Below are 17368 nucleotides of genomic sequence, written 5' to 3' on the forward strand. Positions count from 1 at the left end.
AATTTTTATTTTACTTTATTTTTTGAGACAGAGTCTCACTTTGTCGTCCTCAGTAGAATGCAGTGGTTTTCACAACAACCTCTAACTCTTGGGCTCCCGCGATTCTCTTGCTTCAGTCTCACAAGTAGCTGAGACTACAGGGGCCCACCATAACACCCAGCTATTTTCAGAAATGGGTCTCCCTCTTGCTCAGGCTGGTCTCTAACTCATGGAGCTCAGGTGATCCACCCACCTTGGCCTCCCAGAATGCTCAGCCTCCCCGAGTGCTAAGATTACAGATGTGAGCCACTGCGCCTGGCCTATACATAACTCCAAAATGTTAATAAACCACAGACAGACTTGTTTTAGAGTATATATAAAATAGCTGATAGTGTTCCACAGTATGTATAATAATTTATATTAATATACCCATTCTCCAGATAAACATATAAATTGTTTCCAAGTTTACATGTTGATTTTTAGAAGCTACCTCCCTATAATTATTTCATAAATTACTTCTTTCAAACAGAAAGTTAGTTCTTTGTTTTGGAGGTCTCCCATATAATCCACATTTGATAATTCACTAAAAGGACTCATAAGATTTAGTAAAATCATAGCTGTAATTTATTACAGTGTCACAGCCAGACCAATAAGGGGAAAAGACAGGGTAGAGTCTGGAAAAATCTATGCACAGACTTCATATGCTTTCCCTCACAGGCTAGGAGATACATCCAGCTTACTCCTTTCTCTAGCAGCAAAAATGAAGCCAGTGTCATGTGTTTCTGCCTGGGGAAGCCTGTTTAAGGCTCAGAGTTTAGGGTTTTTGCTGAGTGCTGTGTATATTGACATTCTCCACCTAGCAAGTATCAAATTCCTGACTTCCAGAGGGAAAGCAGGTATTCATCATAGGTCCATTGTTTGTACAGTCTAGGCACAGCAAAACACCTTTATTGGGTAGGGAACTTCTCATATTAGTGTAGACAACCTTCTGCAGGCCAAGTCCCAAGATAGCCAAAGGCCAACTTTGTAAGCAGACCCTTCTAAAGACCTGCTATGTTAAATCTTTTGTGTATAATCTCTATATTCTCTGGAATATCAAGTTTAAGAAAGGACAAAAATAAAGGCTGGGCATGGTGACTCACGGCTGTAATCCTACCAATTCTGGCAGGCTGTGATGGGTGGACTGCTTGAGCTCAGGAGTTTAAGACCAACCTAAGCAAAAGCAAAATGGCATCTCTACTAAAAATGGAAAAATTAGCTGACCATCAAGGCGGGAGCCTATAGTCCCAACTACTCAGGAGGCCAAGACAAGATTGCTTGAGCCCAGGAGTCTGAGGTTGCTATGAGATATGATGTCAGGACACTCAACTCCAGGGCAACAGAGTGAGACTCTGTCTTAACAAACCAACCAACAAAAAAACAAAAACAAAAACAAAACCCAGCCAGGAGCGGTGGCTCACGCCTGTAATCCTAGTACTATGGAAGACCGAGGCGAGTGGATAGCTTGAGCTCCCAGGCTCAAGACCAGCCTGAGCAAAAAGCGAGGCCCCGTCTCTATTAAAAATAGAAAAAACTGAGACAAGGGGATCGCTTGAGCCCAAGAGTTTAGAAGTTGCTGTGAGCTACAATGGCATGGAACTCTACCCAGGGCAACAGCTTGAGACTCTTTCTCAAAAAAAAAAAAAAAAAAAGGCTCGGTGCCTGCAGCACAATAATTATAGCACCAGCCACATACACTGAGGCTGGCGGGTTCAAACCCAGCCTGGGCCAGCTATGACCACTGCAACAAAAAATAGCCGGTTGTTGTGGTGGGCGCCTATAGTCCCAGCTTCTTGGGAGGCTGAGACAAGAGAATTGCTTAAGCCCAGGAGTTTCAGGTTGCTGTGAGCTGTGATGCCCTAGCATTCGACCAAGGGTGACAAAGCAAGACTGTCTCAAAAAAAAAAAAAAAGATAATACATGAATGGTAGGGATGTAACATATAATACATTAGTCTTTCTAAAAATTATTTGAAAACTGGGCTGGGAGTGGTGTCTCACACCTGTAATCCTAACACTTTGGGAGGCTGAAGCAGGAGGATCACTTGACCCCAGGAGTTTAAGGTTGCTAAGAAATAGGCTGATGCCACGGACTCTAGCCTGGACAACAGAGTGAGACTCTGTCTCAAAAAAAAAAAAAAAAAAAAACAGAAAGAAAACAAAAAAAGAAAAAGGGGCGGTGCCTGTGGCTCAAAGGGGTAGGACACCGGCCCCATATGCCGGAGGTGGCGGGCTCAAACCCAGCCCTGACCAAAAACTGCAAAAAGAAAATTATTTTGAAACTGAATTTCATAAAAGGCTTAAGGTTGGCTGGGTGAAATGTCTCACATTTGGAACCCTAGCACCCAGGCAGGCCAAGGTGGGATGATTTATTAAGCTTAGGAGTTTAAGACCAGCCTGAACAAAAGTGAAATAGACAAAAATAGAAAAAATTAGCCAGGTATTGAGGTAGGCACTTGTAGTCCCAGCTACTTAGGAGACTGAGACAGAAGGATTGTTTTAAGCCCAGGAGTTTGAGGTTGCTGTGAGCTAGGCTGATGCCATGGCACTCTAGTCTGGAGCAACAGAGTGAAACTCTGCCTCAAAATAAATAAACAAATTAAATTAAATAAACAAATAAATAAATTATTATATAGGTTAAATGTTCTCAATCCTTAAAAAATAGGGTCTAAGCAAGAGCAAGACCCTGTCTCTAAAAATAGTTGGGCATTGTGGTGGGCACCTATAGTCCCAGCTGCCTGGGAGGCTGAGGCAAGAGAATCACTTGTGCCCAACAGAGGTTGCTTTGAGCTATGATGCCATGGCACTCTATCAAAGGTGACAAAGTGAGATTCTGTCTCAAAACAAAAAAAGAGAAAAATAGGGTGTATAGGATCTAGTCAGGAGCGTCCAACTTTTTTCCCCCTCTGCCACACATTAATTACACAATTGCACAAACACTAATGAAAGCTGATTAGCAAAAGAAAAAAAGGTCTATGCATACTTTTTATGATATCTGACAGCTTAAGCAAGCAAAAAACGTCCTCACAAAATCTGCATGTATCCTATGGGCTGCATGTTGAACTTCCCTAGAAATAGATATTTCACTTTTCTAGGTGTCTTGAGCTTTCTTGTTATACTAAGTCAAATGTGATTAAACTTGGGAGTGTGAATCACTGTGTAGCAATACTCAATTAGCATTTACAGAGTCTACCAGATCATAAAACAAAAGCTACTACATGAAATCCTAGAGACACTTCTTTTTCAAAATGCTAAATTTAGTCTCACAATATTACCTGTTCTTTTACATACATGTACTGTACCTGACAAGCTGGATCAAGACCCATTTTTCTTCTGAGGAATTTTTCTACATGCCCAATAGTTGCTTCTCCAGAGACTCGAACAAACTTCTTTTCCAATGGCTACAAAAATAGATAAAAACCATTTTCGGAATATATATGTATGTGTATACATAAAATATATAAACCTGAAAGCAAACTGTATTGATGATGATTCAACAGATGATTCAACAGACTCCTGAAAAAAATTACTATCGAATTTGAGTTAATTTACATATTGAAGAAAACCAGAAATTCTCCTTAGCTTCTCCTTTCTGAAAAGTATGTTAACTTGCTTATTTTTTTTTTTTTAGTCACCAAGGCAACGCAGTGGCATTATCATTCCTATGATCTAGACAAGAATGGCGAAGTTCTCATGCTCTTTTAATGCATGTGTAGGAATGAATACCTCACAAAGGAAGGCAATCACTAATGAGACAGAGCAGTGTCCCACCCTCACTTTGGAGGCCCCATGAAGGTACCTCACTACAAGCAGCACTACCTGATTAATATGAGAATGCCATCAGGTGCCTTGAGAAGCTGTTACTTTGGACAACCTAAGTAGATGCCTGGCTGCCACTGCGCTTCTGAAAATCAATTCCTAGAGTTTACTATCCCAATAGCAGGTTTTAGGTATGCTAGCAAAGAACAATCCAATTTTTTTCATTTCTAAATTTTTAGTGGGCCCTCATTCACACAGTTTTGTTAAAATTAACCCAATTTAGTGTAAGTTATCAATGCTACAATTCTTAGATCACCTGAAACAGAATTATAAAGTATGCTAATATGTGAAAGGAAAACTGGCCTTGGCTTTCTAAACTAGGTTCTCAAATGGTTAACCTTAGTCTTCATAATACATGCTCACAAAATTAACAAGGTTTTTCCCCACCCCATATAATTCGGACTCAGTTTCTTGGAAGACATTTTTTTTTTCCCCTTAAGGCTGCAAAACCAGTTCTCATAGATGGTCAACACATTGTTTTTTCCATTATACCTGATAGCTTCCTACTATATACAACTAAATAGGGGGGAAAAAAAACTTCTACATGCCAACTAGTGTAAAATTAAGGCAATCTTTCCTGCCATCTATAACACAAAAGGTTAATTTGATACGGAAGTTGAAGTAACCTAGTCCAAGATCTCTGCTAGGGAGATCTTGTTTTTCTATTTTTTTTTTTTTTTTTTTTTGAGACAGAGTCTCAGTTTATTACCCTTGGTAGAGTACCGTGGCATCATAGCTCACAGCAATCTCAAAGTCTTAGACTTAAGCAATCCTCTTGTCTCAGCCTCTTGAATAGCTGGGTCTACAGGTGCCCATCACAACACTCGGCTATTTTTAGAGATAGGATCTAATGAGATAGTCTTACTCAGGCTGGTCACAAACTCCTGAACTCAAGCAATCCACCCACCTCAGTACCCATGAGTGCTAGGATTACAGGCATGAGCCACTGTACCCGGCTGTTTTCTATTCTTCAATAAAAAGATAGCTATCGGGCGGCACCTGTGCCTCAGTGAGTACAGCACCAGCCCCATATACCAAAGGTGGTGGGTTTGAACACAGCCCCGGCCACGGCCAAACTGCAACAAAAAAATAGCTGGGTGTTGTGGTGGGTGCCTGTAGTCCCAGCTACTTGGGAGGCTGAGGCAAGAGAATCACCTAAGCCCAAGAGCTGGAGGTTGCTGTGAGCTGTGACATCACAGTACTCTACTGAGGGCGACAAAGTAAGACTCTGTCACTAAAAAAAAAAAAAAGACAGCTATCAATTGAAAAGGCCTAGAAACAGTGACTAACTTAGTAGCAAAGCAAACCAGATTGTGATTTTGCAATACCAATGACCACCAAAATGAACTAGGACCCCTTGAAAAAATGATTTATTCCCTATGTGGGGCAAGAGACGTGCAAGATGAACCTGGACTATCTTAATTTCCATCTTTATCATAGCATATCATGTCTCTGAGAAGATAATTTGAACATCAATAAAGATAGTAACTGAAATGGATTATAATACATTATGTTTAAATCTACATAATAAATTACAAACAAAAACAAAACCAAATTGATCATGACTGGAGTATGCTAGTGAACCAATCCATTACCTTGAACCATAAATAAAGAGAAAAGAATCAGCATTTATTCTGCCTTTCCTACATGAACTGTGCCACTGGATAACCCAATAGATGAGGGACCTTGGCCTTCATAACTAGGTTTATAGTTATAGAAACTAGTTACAGTTTCTCTATAAGGAGCAACCTTACAGAACTATTTCAATTAATAAAAAAAAGAGGGACAGCATCATCTTTCAACTTTCAGCAAATCAAACTTATACAACTGAGCATCAATGGCTGGTAACATTACAAAGAGACACAGACAGGTTTGGTGCCCATAGCAAAGAGGTTATGGTGCCAGCCACATACACGAACGGTGACAGGTTCGAACCCAGCCCAGGCCAGCTAAACAACGACAACTGCAACAACAACAACAGGCGGGCGCCTGTAGTCTCATCTACTTGGGAGGCTGAGGCAAGAGAATTGCTTAAGCCCAAGAGTTTGAGGTTGCTGTGAGCTGTGACGATACAGCACTCTACCAAGGGTGACATAGTGAGACTCCGTCTCAAAAACAAACAAACAATAAAAAAAACAAAGAGACACAGACAGACATTATATGCCTCCTGATGAATAACAATACCCATACTTATGTTGTACTCTTTTTTCTATTTTTATACTTACAATACTTACAATACCACTATATTTATTTACTTAAGTAAATCAAACAGTCTCTCTCTGTCACTGTGGGTAGAGTACCCTGTTGTGATAGCCCACAACAACCTCAAACTCTTGGGCTCAAGAGATCCTCTTACCTCAGGCCTCTTGAGTAGCTGGGACTACAGGTGCCCACCACAATACTTGGCTAATTTTTTTCTATCTTTAGTAGAGATGTTGTCTCGCTCTTGCTCAGGTTGGTCTGTCTCTAACTCCTGAGCTCAAGCAATCCACCTGCCTCAGCTACCCAGAATGCTAGGATTATAGGTAAGGGCCACCACACCAGCCCCACTTATGATGTATTCTTATACCCACCCCAGCTGTCAAATCTGTCTGCACAACACTGATATTTAACTATCAGTTTATGAGAAAGAGAGAAGACAAAGAATATATTAAATTACTTCACAGAGATGCAACATAAAAACTCAATCTGTAGGAAGCTATAAGACAAGTAATTCCATTTTGTCACAATTACAAAAAGAAAAAGGGAAAACTTAAAGATCTATCAACTGGGTGGCGCCTGTGGCTCAGTGAGTAGGGCGCCGGCCCCATATGCCGCGGGTGGCGGGTTCAAACCCAGCCCCTGCCAAACTGCAACAAAAAAATAGCCAGGTGTTGTGACTACAAAAAACAAAACAAACAAAAAAAGATCTATCAACCAACAGTAAGTGATTGTTTTATCAACAATGAATTACAAAACAAACAAACAAAATGGCCATGTAAGGTAGCTGATGCCTATAATCCTAGCACTCTGGGAGGACTGCTTGAGGTTAGGAGTTCAAGACCAGCTTGAGCAAGAGCTAGATCCCAGCCCTACTAAAAGTAGAAAAATTGGCCTAGCATCTTGGCAGCTGCCTGTAGTCCCAGCTACTCAGGAGGCTGAGTCATGATGATTGCTTGAACCCAGGAGTTTGAGGTTGCTATGAGGTAGGCAGATACCACGGCACTCTAGCCTGGGCAACAGAGTGCAACTTTGTCTCCAAAAAATAAATAAATGAAAGAAATTTAATAGATATATCAACCAATAGCAATGTGTGACCTTTAGAACTTTATTTGGATCCTGACTTAAAAAAACAAAAACAAACAAACAAAACTACACTATTCCATGGCTGATGATATATAAACTACTATGATAAAACTGTACCATTCTGGGCAGCACCTGTGGCTCAGTGGGTAGGGCACCAGCCCCATATACGGAAGGTGGCAGGTTTGAACCCAGCCCTGGCCAAACTGCAACACAGTTGTGTTGTGGCGGGTGCCTGTAGTCCCAGCTACTTGGGAGGCTGAGGCAAGAAAATTGCCTAAGCCCAGGAGTTGAAGGTTTCTGTGAGCTGCGACATCACAGCACTCTACCAAGGGCGATAAAGTGAGACTCTGTCTCAAAAAACCCCCAAAAAACAAAAAAACTACACTATTCCATGGCTGATAAGATAAATTTTTTTCTAAGTACATTGCAAATGAGATGATTAAAATTTTGAATACTGACCAGATATTTAATAATAGGGGTTAGGTGTGATGGCTCATGCCTGTAATTGTAGCACTCTGGGAGGCTAAGCTGGGAGGAGGATTGCTCAAGCTCAGGAGTTTGAGACCAGCCTGAGCAAAAGCAAGACCATGTCTCTAATAAAAACAGAAAAATTACCTAGGTGTTGTGCCGAATACATGGAGTCCCAGCACACCTGTAGTCTCAGCGACTTGGGAGGCTGAGACAAGATCACTTGAGCCCAAGAGTTTGAGGTTGCTGTGAGCTATGATGATGTCATGGCACTGAACCCCAGGGGAACAGAGTAAGACTCTGTCTCAAACAAACAAACAAACAAAAAATAAATTAGCCAGGCATGGTGGTGCATGCATCTACTCCCAGCTACTTGAGCCCAGGAATTCAAGACCGCAGTGAGCTATGATTGCACCACTGCACTCCAAACTGGCTGACAGAAGGAGACCCTGCCTCTAAACCAGTGGTTCTCAACCTTCCTAATGCCGCAATGTATTTTCATTGTTAAAAAGGGGTTGTGACCCACAGGTTGAGAAGTGCTGCTCTAAACAAATGAACGAATGAATGAATAAATAATAAAATAACCAGTGATATACTCGAACTAAAATTCTAACTTACAAATACATTATTTACCAGTTACATTTTTATATTCCCAAAATGTTTACACAAAGCAAATTACAAACAATGCTTCTATTCAAAGTTTCTATTGACTTAATTTTTCTTTTTTCTTTTTTTAAAGAGACAGAGCATTGCCATGTTGCCCAGGCTGGACTTGATCCTCCAGCCTTAGCCTCTTGAGTGAATGGGACTATAGGCACATGCCACCATTTCCAGCTTGGCTTAGTTGTTAAAAACAAAAAGAACTTTATTGAGATGTAACTTACATTACTATTAAATTCACCCTTTAAAAGTGTACAATTCAGTGGATTTTAGTATATTTACAAAGTTGTGCAGCCATCACCATTATCTAATGTCAGAATATTTTCATCTCTCCCAAAAGAAATCTGTATCAATTAGCAGTCACTCCCTATTTCATCTCTCCCCCAACCTCTAGCAGCATTAACCTACTTCATATTGCTATAGATTTCCCTAACTCATATAAATGGAATAATATCTGGATGGCCTTTTGTGACTAGCTTCTTCCAATTAGCATAATGTTTTCAATGGAAATATAGTATTTTATTTATCCATTTATCAGTTAATGGATATCTGGGCTCTTTCCAATTAGGAGTTTTTACCTCAATAAATTTTTACAGTTTTTCTTTTTTTCAGTTTATTTTTCCAATCAAATCCAAATAAGTATCATACATTGCAGTGAACTGGTTCTACCTATTTTAATCAATAGGTTCCACCTATAGCTTCCTTCTTCATCTCTTGCACTTTCAATTTATTTGCTAAAGGGTCGGCGCCTGTGGCTCAAGGAGTAGGGCGCCGGTCCCATATGCCAGAGGTGGCGGGTTCAAACCCAGCCCCGGCCAAAAAAGAAAAAAAAAAGAAACAGCTCTCAATTTATTTGCTAAAGAAAGGAACTGGTTGCCATATAGTTTTCCATTGTCTTGATTTGGTTTACTACATCCCCAGTGTCATGTAGTATGTTCCTTTGCTCTTGGTATTTCCTATATATTAGTCAGTAAATGCAGAAGCATGATCACCTTCACGGTTGTTTTTGGTGAGAACACTTCATAGGTGGTACTGTCATCATAGATTTTTTTTTTTTTTTTGAGACAGAATCTCACTTTGTCACCCTTGGTAGACTGCTGTGGCATCACAGCTCACGGCGACCTCAAACTCTTGGGTTTAAGCGATTCTCTTGCCTCAGCCTCCCAAATAGCTGGGACTATAGGCACCCACTACAACACCTGGCTTTTTTTTTGTTGCAGTTGTCATTGTTGTTTAGCTGGCCCAGGACAGTTTCGAACCTGCCAGCCTCAGAGTATATGGCTAGGGCCGTAACCACTGTGCCACGGGTGCTGAGCCATCAAAGATTTTTGATATGTGAAAATCAAAACTATATATTCTAGGTACACACATGCTTTTGCAGAAGCCGTAGTCGAACATTTCAATTCATTCTCTGGTTCCATCTTCATAAAATTTTTAACTCTGTTGGCCTTTCTAACTACTACAGTTTATTGGACAGATGTCTTCAGGTAACACTAGCAGCACATAACCCTGTGCTTGAACTATACAGAAACTTATCTGCCACTCCCTCAACCACCGCATTGTTATGAAACTATTTTCTAAAGGTGATCACTACTGGCTTGACATTTTACTACTTAGAAAAGATTCAAAGTTGGGCGGTGCCTGTGGCTCAGTCGGTAGGGCGCCGGCCCCATATACCGAGGGTGGCGGGTTCAAACCCAGCCCCGGCCAAACAGCAACCAAAAAATAGCTGGGCGTTGTGGCAGGCGCCTGTAGTCCCAGCTACTTGGGAGGCTGAAGCAAGAGAATCGCTTAAGCCCAGGAGTTGGAGGTTGCTGTAAGCTGTGTGAGGCCACGGCACTCTACCAAGGGCCATAAAGTGAGACTCTGTCTCTACAAAAAAAAAAAAAAAAAAAGAAAAGGTTCAAAGTTACAAAAAATCATGGAGACTTAACACTAGATTCCCTCCATCACAGTGATCTCAGAAAAACATCTGTAATATACGTAATGTAGAGAAGTATCTATTCCTATGCTTTAATTCACATCTCTAAGCTAGTGTACTCATAAAGCAAAACGGTACACTCTATCAAACCAGGTATAATTCACCCAGTTTTTAGTACAGACTTTGACAAAGTCACTGCAAATCTACCCAGATCAAAGTCACTTATTCCTTATATATTTACAACCCCAACTATAAAGCATGATTTACCTCATGTAAGTTAGCTTTTCCTGAATGACTCATACCATAGCAACATGACATACAATGGCACCTGTGATTTGGGGGCTTTAAAAGAACTCTGAACTTAAATATGTCACAAAGGAGTGCTTTCTTATCGAACAAGTGAAGAAACAAGTTAGAACAAGTTAACTTGAGCCAAAAATGTTACATGCAAATAAAATTTTAAGCTCCTATTTAACACTAAATGCCAACTATGCAAAAAATGCTTTGAAATATCTTTTATAACCAAATTAAGATAGCATTTGGTTTTAGAGTTTTAAAAAGTATTCACTTAATTTTCCTTAGAACACTGTTCTGAATAACAAATCCCTACTTAATAACTTTTCTTCATAAACCTATTAGGAGAGTGTTATTAAATGTATTTCATGTTTAAATAATTTTTATTTATAAAATATTTTTATTGTAATTGAAGACAATCTCCATTTGGCTACTAATCTTACTCAAACTTGTGCCTCTTGTGAAATGAATGAAAAAATAAAAGTAAAATACCTTAAAATGTCCCGTGCCTTCATTAGCACTGAAAAATGAGAGCAAAATTAATCAATATTTAATACTTTAAACTATGTTTATTCATAAAACATAAAAATAACAAATATAATTATTTGAGAAACATCAATTTATACCTAAACCATTATGAAATAAATAAAAATAATTATCATTTCTGCCACCTAGTGGTAACACAAAAGCAGTTTAATCCAGTATTTTATACCACTTTCCATACTTAATTTTAGAAGTGAAAAGCATATTCTTCTCTTTTTATAGAAAACATACCAAGATTAATTTATTTCCTCCAGCTTTACTGAGGTATAATTGACAAATAAAAGGTATGTATGTTTATAGAGTACAATGGGTTATTTGATATAATTTGTATACACTGAAATAATCAAAGAAATAACTAACTCAAACAACTTAACACATCCATCAACCTTACACACTTTTTATAGTAAGAACATTTATGATCTACTCTCTTAACAATTTTCAAGTTAGGTGGTGCCTGTGGCTCAAAGGAGTAGGGCGCCAGCCCCATATACCAGAGGTGTGGGTTCAAACCCAGCCCTGGCCAAAAACTGAAAAAACAAACAAACAAAAAATAATAATAATTTTCAAGTCATACATTATTAACTGTAGTCATGTTACAGAACAGATTCCTAGGAAAAAGCATATCCTTAATAGTTACGATTTCCTTCCAATTTAGCATTTTAATATTTTCCAGCTTAATGGAAAATGTTTTTCTTTAAATCATAATTAATGTGATTTTTCACAATAAGATTTCTTACAAGAAGTCTGCTATACTTCCTAATGTATTCCTTGCAGCATAATTACCTAGGCATGATTTTACTTCACCATTTTTTTTTTTTTTTTTGGCTGGGGCTGGGTTTGAACCCGCCACCTCCAGCATATGGGGCTGGAGCCCTACTCCTTTGAGCCACTAGTGCCGCCCTACCTAGGCATGATTTTACTGTTTGCCTTTCACCTAGAAGCCCAAAGAGATTTCTTAATTTACTAATTACTTTTTAAGTCATGAGAGAATAAGGGGAACTAACTTTTGTTGAGATTCTACTATATACCAGGCATTCTATTAGGTTTTCATATATGTATTATGCATACTTTTCATGTACTCCTTATAATACCCCTGGCAAATCAGATATTGGTTATCCCTATTCTTCAAATGAGGAAAATTAAACTCAAAGATATTTTATAACTTGCTTCAGATCACACAGAGCTATTAAGTGATAAAGATGGAATTTGAAACTCAAGCATACCTAGCATCAAAGCCCATATTCTTTTTTCCTTGTCATGTTATGAAAAATAGGTAAGATTACAATCACATCATCTCCAGAGCATTCTTTATAATAAAAATATAATACAAAGGTATATAAATATATGATTTATGCATTATAAATATAATTTATATAAGTACGCAACTATAAATTACATATCACAGGGCAGCGCCTATGGCTCAGTGAGTACGGCACCAGCCCCATATACCAAGGGTGGCACGTTCAAACCTGGCCCCAGCCAAACTGCAACAAAAAATAGCCAGGCGTGGGCGGCGCCTGTGGCTCAGTGAGTAGGGCGCCGGCCCCATATGCCCATGGTGGAGGGTTCAAACCCAGCCCCAGCCAAACTGCAACAAAAAAATAGCCGGGCATTGTGGTGGGTGCCTGCAGTCCCAGCTGCTTGGGAGGCTGAGGCAAGAGAGTCGCGTAAGCCCAAGAGTTAGAGGTTGCTTTGAGCCGTGTGACGCCACAGCACTCTACCCGAGGGCGGTACAGTGAGACTGTCTCTACAAAAAAAAAAAAAAAAAAAAAAAAATAGCCAGGCGTTGTGATGGGCGCCTGTAGTCCAAGCTACTCGGGAGGCTGAGGCAAGACAATCGCCTAAGCCCAAGAGCTGGAGGTTGCTGTGAGCTGTGATGCCATAGCACTCTATTGAGGGCAACAGAGTGAGACTCTGTCTCTTTAAAAAAAAAGAAAAATTATATATTACAAACAGAATATATAAATATAAAATAGACACATAAATATAAATTATAATCTTAGTTATAAAATGAAATATTCTATTAATTGCAACAATGATGTCTATAGAATACATGAGCCTTCTGCTTGAATATCTAAAGAGAAAGCTCTTTAATTGACAAATCAGCCCATTATATTTATAAGCAATGTTGTTAGAAATTACTTGCTTGTCGGCAGGCGGGTAGGGTAGGGTGCCGGCCACATACACGAAGGCTGGAGGGTTTGAACCTGGCCCAGGCCAGCTAAACAACGACAACTGTAACAAAAAAAATAAATAGCCGGGGCATTGTGGCAGGCATCTGTATTCCCAGCTACTTGGGCAGCTGAGGCAAGATAATTGCTTAAGTCCAAGACTTTGAGGTTGCTGTGAGCTGTGACACCATGGCATTCTACCCAGAGTGGCAGCTTGAGACTCTGTCTCAAAAAAAAAGAAAAAGAAATTACTTGATTGTATATACCTTATACCTAGTAGTCATAGTTTTGTTTTGTTTTGGAGACAGAGTCTCAAGCTGTCACCCTGGGTAGAGTGCCATGGTGTCATAGTTCACAGCAACCTTCAACTCTTGGGCTCAAATTATCCTCTTGCCTCAGTTTTTCTATTTTTAGTAGAGACAGGGTCTCGTTCTTGCTCAGGCTGGTCTTGAACTCGTGAGGTCAAACAATCCACCTGCCTCAGCCTCCCAGAGTGCTGGGATTACAGGACTGAACCACCGTTCCTGGACTTGTTTTTGGTATTGTTAACCAGATCAATTTTTCTTTTATGTGGTAACTCTCTAAGGGTTTAAAACTAACTCAAGGAACTTATTGCTTTTTTTTCTTTTTTTCCTTTTTTAAAAAAATTAAATAATTTTGTTCCTTCCACTACCACATATGACATTTTCAAACCTTTACTACTCTAGTTATACCTCAGTTTACCAACATGTCTCTTAAAATGTAGTGCCTAGAGCTGACCACAGTCCTCTATAGTTGGACTAAGGCAGCATACAGTGGAATACTACCTCCTTAGTTTACTAAATACCACTGAGTTTAAAATTGCAATAAACTTTTACCATACTACACTCATCTGAGTCCATTTTATTCAGTGTGCAAATGTTGTACATATTACAGTACCATGGATCACTTTAACCTTTATTTCCAAATGATCTTGCATTACTCTGATATTTATAATAATGATGATGATAGTTTAGACTTTTTTTGTTGGAGGGGAAACATAGTCTCACTTTGTCCACCTGGGTAGAGTGCCATGGCTTCATAGCTCACAGAAACCTCAAACTCTTGGACTGGAGCAATCCTCTTGCCTCAGCCTCCCAAGAAGCTGGGACTACAGGCATTCACCACTAAGCCCAGCTAGTTTTTCTATTTTTTAGTGAGACAGGGTCTCACTCTTGCTCAGGCTAGTCTTGGAACTCCTGAGCTGGAGTAATGCACGTGCTTCATACTCCCAGAGTGCTATGATTACAGGTGTTAGCCACTGTGCCTGCCTTAGTTTAGACATTTTGGTTTTTTTTTTTGAAACAGTCTCACTTTCTTGCCCCCGGTTAAATGCCATGGTGTCATGGTCCACAGCAACCTCCAACTCTTGGGCTCAAAAGATCCTCTTACCTCAGCCTCCCGAGTAGCTAAGAGTATAGGCACCTGCCACAATGCCCAGCTATTTTTAGAGACAGGGTCTCACTCTTCTTCAGGTTGGTCTTGAACTTGTGAGGTCAAGCGATCCACCTGCTTTGTCCTACCAAAGTGCTGGGATTATAGATGTGAGCCACCAAGCCCAGCTTCTAGTTTAGACATTTTAAGAATACCATATGTTGATGCTACAACAATTCTCAGAGTTACTATAATTCCCAGTTGAGAAATAACAAAAGTAATGATCAGAGAAGGTATTATATATCCTAAGGGTTACATACTTTGAATTAGATTCTTTAAAACCTATGCTTTTTCTATGTTTACACCATATTGCTTGTCTTATTTTTATTTTATTTTTTTGAGACAGAGTCTCACTATGTCCCTCTTGGTAGAGTGCTGTGGCATCACGGCTCACAGCAATCTCAAACTCTTGGACTTAAGCGATTCTCTTGCCTCAGCCTCCCAAGTAGCTAGGACTACAGGTGCCTACCACAATGCCCAGCTATTTCTTTTCTTGTTGTAGTTGTCATTGTTATTTAGCAGGCCCGGTGTATGTGGCCAGTGCCCTAACCACTGACATACGGGTGCCGCGCCTTGTCTTATTCTTTTTATAATCTACTTTTTTGTTTTGGAGACAGTGTCTTGCTAAGTTGCCCAACCTGGACTAGAACTCCGGGGCTCAAGTGATCCTCCTGCCTCAGCCTCCCAAATAGCTGGGACTACAGGCACACACCACTGTGCCCAGTTATGTTCTTATAATATACTTTACATTTAGAATTACAACAAAAAGGAAAGAGACTATCTTAAGAACATAAAACATGCATACCAGCTCGGTGCCTGTGGCTCAAGCACCTAAGGCGCCAACCACATACACCTGAGCTGGTGGGTTCGAATCCAGCCCAGGCCTGCCAAACAACAATGACAGCTGCAACCAAAAAAATACCAGGCATTGTGACAGGTGCCTGTAATCCCAGCTACTTGGGAGGCGGAGGCAGGACAATCGCTTGAGCCCAGGAGTTGGAGGTTGCTGTGAGTTGTGATGCCACAGCACTCTACCCAGGGTGATAGCTTGAGGCTCTGTCTCAAAAAAAAAAAAAAATTGCATACCCAAGCTCAGAGGGACATCTAATTTCATATTCCAGTGACTGAAAAAATTACTGTGCAGAGGCTGAACCTATCTCAGTGTTTATCTTCTAAGTCAGGCAGAGTGAGCTGCTGAATCAAATTTGCCCTTATGCCTTCATCAGGCAAAAACTCATCTGCCCCCTTTATAAAAGAGCTTCCTACGGGTTAACCGCAGTAGCCTGACTTTTATGGTATCACAAAAACTTTTGCATGTCATGAAAACTTGGGTATTTAAACCTAATACCTGGTAACTTCAATAGGACTCCTTGCCACTAGAAGCTTCTTCTCCCATACCCATTTATAAATGTACAAAAATTTTGCATAAGGAGTTAGGGGGAGGATAAAAATAAAAACATAAAAGTACTATATTAAGGGCGGCACCTGTGGCTCAGTGAGTAGGGCGCCGGCCCCATACGCTGAGGGCGGCGGGTTCAAACCCAGCCCCGGCCAAACTGCAACAAAAAAATAGCCGGGCATTGTGGCGGGCACCTGTAGTCCCAGCTGCTTGGGAGGCTGAGGCAAGAGAATCACGTAAGCCCAAGAGTTAGAGGTTGCTGTGAGCTGTGTGACGCCACGGCACTCTACCCGAGGGCGGTACAGTGAGACTCTGTCTCTACAAAAAAAGAAAAAAAAAAAAAGTACTATATTAAAAGGTAGACAGAGGGGGCCAGGCATAGTGGTTTGTGCCTATAATCCTAACACTCTGAGAGGCCAAGGTGGGTGGATTGCTTGAGCCCAGGAAGTTTAAGGCTATCCTAAGCAAGAGCAAGATGCTGTCTCTAAAAACATCCAGGCGTTGTGGTGGGTGCCTATAGTCCCAGCTACTTTGGAGGTTGAGGCAAGAGCATCTCTTGAGGCCAGGAGTTTGAGGTTGCTATGACTTATGATACCACAGCACTCTTCTGAGAGCAATAAGGTGAAACTCTTGTCTCAAAAAAAGTAAATAAATAAAATAAGGGTAGACAGAATACCCACCATAATGAATAATGTCTAAGGTTCAATTTTCTTTCTTTTCTTTTCTTTTTTTTTTTTTTTTTTGAGACAGAATCTCAAGCTGTTGCCATGGGTAGAATGCCGTGATGGTGTCACAGCTTACAGCAGTGACTGAAAAAACTCACAACTCTTAGGCTCAAGCGATCCTCTTACCTCAGTTTTTCTATTTTTAGTAGAGACAGGGTCTTATTTATTTATGAGTGCCATGGTGTCATAGCTCACACAACTCTACTGCTTTTAGCTCAGGCTGGTCTCGAACTTGTGAGCTCAAGCAATCCACCTGTCTCAGTCTCCCAGAGTACTAGTATTACAGGCATAAGCCACTGGCCCTGGCATAAGGTTCAATTTTCTCATTTTACAGATATGGAAGCTGAAGCTCTAAGAAGTTAAAGTTAAAAGTTCATTGAGGACAGCTCGGCGCCTGTGGCTCAAGCAACTAAGGTGCCAGCCACATACACCTGAGCTGGCAGATTCACATCCAGCTGGGCTCGCTAAACAACAATGACGGCTGCAACCAAAAAATAGCCAGGCGTTGTGGCAGGCGCCTATAATCCCAGCTACTTGGGAGGTGGAGGCAGGACAATCGCTCGAGCCCAGGAGTTGGAGGTTGCTGTGAGCTGTGATGCTACAGCACTCTACCC

The 17368-nt window shown here is 40.5% G+C and overlaps 1 protein-coding gene across 3 annotated transcripts in view; it reads right to left on the reverse strand.

Annotated features, from left to right (window-relative positions):
• Positions 1–17368, reverse strand: part of PCGF6 (polycomb group ring finger 6) — a 45235-nt gene that overhangs the window by 15834 nt on the left and 12033 nt on the right. Inside the window, exons 7-9 of one of the 3 annotated variants that reach the window (XR_008378922.1) lie at positions 13150–13242; positions 10957–10984; positions 3309–3418 (exon numbers count right to left, since the gene is read on the reverse strand). Coding sequence is in view for 2 of the 3 variants with exons in the window: in XM_053585088.1 (XP_053441063.1) it covers positions 3320–3418; positions 10957–10984; positions 13150–13242 (220 nt within the window). In the remaining variant the exon portion in view is untranslated. The remainder of the gene's footprint in view (positions 1–3308; positions 3419–10956; positions 10985–13149; positions 13243–17368) is intronic. The other 2 variants (XM_053585088.1, XM_053585089.1) reach the window with 2 other exon arrangements.

This window comes from Nycticebus coucang, chromosome 3, assembly GCF_027406575.1.
Source record: "Nycticebus coucang isolate mNycCou1 chromosome 3, mNycCou1.pri, whole genome shotgun sequence".
Lineage (NCBI taxonomy): Eukaryota > Metazoa > Chordata > Mammalia > Primates > Lorisidae > Nycticebus > Nycticebus coucang.